Source organism: Cyprinodon variegatus, unplaced genomic scaffold (assembly GCF_000732505.1).
Source record: "Cyprinodon variegatus isolate N-32 unplaced genomic scaffold, C_variegatus-1.0 Scaffold896, whole genome shotgun sequence".
Classification (NCBI taxonomy): domain Eukaryota; kingdom Metazoa; phylum Chordata; class Actinopteri; order Cyprinodontiformes; family Cyprinodontidae; genus Cyprinodon; species Cyprinodon variegatus.
The window spans coordinates 167,738-171,795 of NW_015151349.1; the positions used below are offsets into that span (position 1 = coordinate 167,738).

The 4,058-nt window shown below is 37.9% G+C and overlaps 1 protein-coding gene across 1 annotated transcript in view; it reads right to left on the reverse strand.

The window, feature by feature from the left end:
* Positions 1 to 3,150: 3,150 nt before the first annotated feature.
* The window catches only part of mettl21b (methyltransferase like 21B), a 6,683-nt gene continuing 5,775 nt past the window's right edge, over positions 3,151 to 4,058 (reverse strand). Inside the window, exon 3 of the mRNA XM_015397902.1 lies at positions 3,151 to 4,006. Within this exon, the coding sequence (XP_015253388.1) occupies positions 3,609 to 4,006 (398 nt within the window). The 3' untranslated portion in view covers positions 3,151 to 3,608. The remainder of the gene's footprint in view (positions 4,007 to 4,058) is intronic.

Here is a 4,058-nt window from a genome sequence, read left to right on the forward strand (position 1 = left end):
CTATTCCTTTAAAATAAGTGCATTTGTTCTTAGATTGAGGAGGTAAAATAGACTTTTTACCAATGGAGCAAGACAACTTCCACTTTAAATAAGAAAACACAATTGCATTGTCTTTTTTCAAATGCATATTATCTAATTGTCTTATTTTAAGAGTAGAAATAGTCATTCCATTGGCAAACTATCTAATTTACCTACTCAAATTGAGGGTAAAAAAACTTAATTTAGGAAAATGCTGATGATGATTCTCAGTCATCCAGGTCATAGACATTCGGTAAAAGTAAAAAAAAAAATCCACTGGACTTGGTTTTCAAGATTTGAAGACGTTTCGCCACCTCTCCAGGAAGAGGTGGCAAAACGTCTTCAAATCTTCAAAACCAAGTCTAGTGGATTTTTATATATTTTTTTTACTTTTACGGAATTAATTTAGGAAATTTCAACTTATTTCTAGATTGTTTTTCCAGTGCAGGTCTCTACACTGCAAAAAGCAGTGTCAATTTGTCTTAAAATAAGTGATTTTTTCTCTTGAATTGAGCAGATAATTGAGCTACTTTGCCAATGGAACAAGAAAATTTACATTCAAAATAAGAAAAAAACAACTGCAGTCTCTTATTTGAAATGCATAATAAAAACTAATTATCTTATTTTAATGGTAAAAATGCTCATTCCATTGGCAGATAATTATTATCTTTATTAATCTTATTTTTCCTACTCAAATTAAGGGTAAATACACTTATTTTAAGAAATCTTTACTCAATTTCAGAACACCTTTGCAGTGATAAAGACCATTAAATAAGAGCACTGCAATAAAGAAGCAGTTTTTAAACATGTTGGAGTCAGCAGCATCTTTTCTTACCTTAGCACCCATTCTGTGCTTCCATCTCCACTATTCTCTCACTCTCTATAATCCATTTTAGTCTAGATAAAAGCATTCCCAAAACTCTACTGCAGCAATGTGCTTTGATCACATGTTGATATTCAGAAACAAATACTTGATGTTTGGCTGGATGCACCCACTGTTGAGTACAGTGGAGGATGTATAATGCTGTGGGTCTGTTCCTCTTTGATAGACCCATGAAAGAGTTAGGATTATCCTTATTGATGATGTGGGAGTCTGTTAATCCCTAATAATATCTGCCTGTTATGTGTCAGAACAGAAGTAGTGCATCTCATTAGGACAGTTCCTCTGTCTGGCTATACAGTGATATGCTTCATTATGCAAATGGCATAGATTTGGGAATGGAATTAGAGCGGCATCCTTCAGCTAAGAACAAAGTGTAATATTGTGATAAGGCTGGAGCCATGGATGTCGCATCATCTGCTAACTTGTATGATGTAATGATGTGATGCTGAGGCAGACTGGAGTTGTATAAAATGCTTCATTAACTGTGATTTTGGCCCAATCCAATGAGCTCTGCCTTCTGTAACTCTAAGCAGCTTCTATGATCGGAGTAAGATTACAATTTCTGTCTAAATCTGTTGTCATGTCTCATAGTAATTTAATACATATACATTATGAGGTTCTATTTCCATAAAACAATCTTCTTAGAGAACATGGCTGTAGCGGCTAAAACCCTATAATTTAGGCTACTGGTGGTTATTCCTGAAATGCGTTGGTTTTACATGCGCTCAATTAAGATTATCATGCCGATCTTTACTTTGACTTATAATAAAGTAATTTATTAACAGAACAATGTCCGTAGTTTTAGTAATTGCATTTACACGAACGCATAAATTTGACATTAATCTAAGGCAAACACAATAGAAAACTGATGCCTCCTCTCATAAACAGCACCTAAACAGAATCATGGTTGACCTTAAATGACCCCATCCCCCATCAGACAATCAGAACTCAAAATGACATACGCCCCCTAGTGACGATAAACACAGGAAAGGAAAAATGTCTCCTACTATGGAATCATGAAATGTGGAGCTTCATAAACAATTGCCAAGTCTTAAAACTGAAGGATTAACAGAAAATTGTAAACCCTCTCCTTAGAGCAGGGCTCTTTCAATCAGACCCCCAGTCAGGCCTAAATATTAATACCAGAGGGAGGTAGAGCTGCTGATGACAGATTTAACCTGGATATATCCTTCAAAAACGAAGCAGAGCCAGCGTTTCCCTCAGGAGGATGAAGGACAGAATGGGGAGCTCAATCATGATCATGTTAGAAGATGCATGGAAGAGAATCTTCTTCTGCTCCTGCATCAATGTGCGGCATGGCAGCAGACAAGAACGTGCTGCAGAGGGTGATACAGGCTGCACAGAGGAGTGTGGGATGCAGTTTATGCACAATCATTAACATCTTTACTTCCAGGTGCAGGAAACAGGCGTCCTGTACAAAGAAGGTCTCTAAATCAACTGCATGTCCTCCATCCCTCAGGCTGAGGAGCATTCAGAGCAGAGCGTCCTCACTGAGGAACAGCTGGGAGGAGGACCAATGTAGACATTACTGCTATTCCTCCCCTGGACAAGCGTCCAGAATAAGAAACCAATTTAAAAAATGGCACATTTTATACATCTTTGGATCAAAGGAAAGTTATAAGTAGCTTTCAAATGCAAAAACAGGAAATGGGAGCTGGACAAAAAAAAAAAAAAAAAGAATTAGTATGCATGCAAGTGACTGAAAAAGGCTTAAAAAATGAAAATAAGGATTCAGTAATTAGGAGCTGCAGGGTTCTTGTTGGCTTAATGGAGAGAATCCAGAGTCTGGAAATGCTCTGGAAAAGGCCCCATGTCATGAAGGACAGGAATCTGTTTTCTCACAACTTATGGCCTTCAAATTACTATTTTCTTTTTCAAATTTTAAGTTTTTCCAAAGATTTTTACAGGTTCTATATCTTTAAATTCTATTTGTTCAGTTGCTTTTTTCCTTTGACATTATGTTGTTTTTGATCTTTGTACAAACCAATAGAAATGTCTTCGCTCCTCAGAGTAAAGCAGAGCAAAGAACATGTTATCTGGAAAAGTCAAATTTAAAAGAATGACAGTCGTACGATAAAATCTGAAAAAAGGAGGATTAAAAAAAAAGAAAATGTTACTTTTTTTTTTTTTAGGAAAAATTTAAATATAAAGGGGGGGGAAATGAAATTATTAAATAAATAAAATCTGACAAAAAAAAAGTCCACAAAACCTTTTTTTAAATTGAGAAGTTTTTCAAAGTTTATTTTCTGGATTCCATTTACAAAAAGTCTTCTTTGCCTCAAACAATAATGAAACAAACGTCACACACAATGTCAAGGAACTAAGAAAAGCTTATTTTCTGTATGGTTGAGGCTTATTTGCAGTAACAAGCAAATAAGTCAACGTTTGCTGCAACAGCATCGGCCAAAACATGCCTTCAGCCGTGCTTTATTCGCTCTCTTTTTTATCTTTAAACTGTGACAGAAAAAGCAACATGGCTATAAACCTCAGCAGCACAAATCAGGGATCAGTTGGACTCAAGTCCAAATTATTAGTATCAGTTTTAAAAACAAATAATGGTTGATTTATTTTTTGTAAACATTCCCTCCTTTAAATACTCAGCAGATGATGTATAAATATATTTTCATTCTTTTCCTATAAACCGACCCTTTGCTTCATGCAGTCAGTCAGAAAGCTGCCGCTCCCTTTAGTGCTCTGCTCTCTTAGCCGCCCTGTAGATGTTGTTATTTTGCTTCTCGTCGCGGTGCACCAGCTCCACCGTCAACCTGGCCGGCAGATGCTCCTCAAAGAAACTCTGAGTCCCGTGCTCTCTGCGCATTTTGGAGGACAGATACGCCACGGCTCCGTTCTGGCATAAATGCGCCAGCGTCTCCACCAGCAGCGGGTAGGTCTCTGGGAGGTAGATGATGTCAGCGCAGAGCACCAGATCCCAGTCAGGGAGGAAGGAGAGGTGGTCCTCCCCCCAACACAGAGGGAGAACGGCGGGAGGCGTAGAGGGCCAGCCGTCGGCGGGGACGTTGGCAGAGACATTTTCCTGAAGCTGTGGCAGAACCAGAGGCAGGTCTGTAAGGGTCACCTCTGCACCTAAAAGACAAAACCACCTCATTAAATGGATCTAAAAATAAAAGCAGTAGAT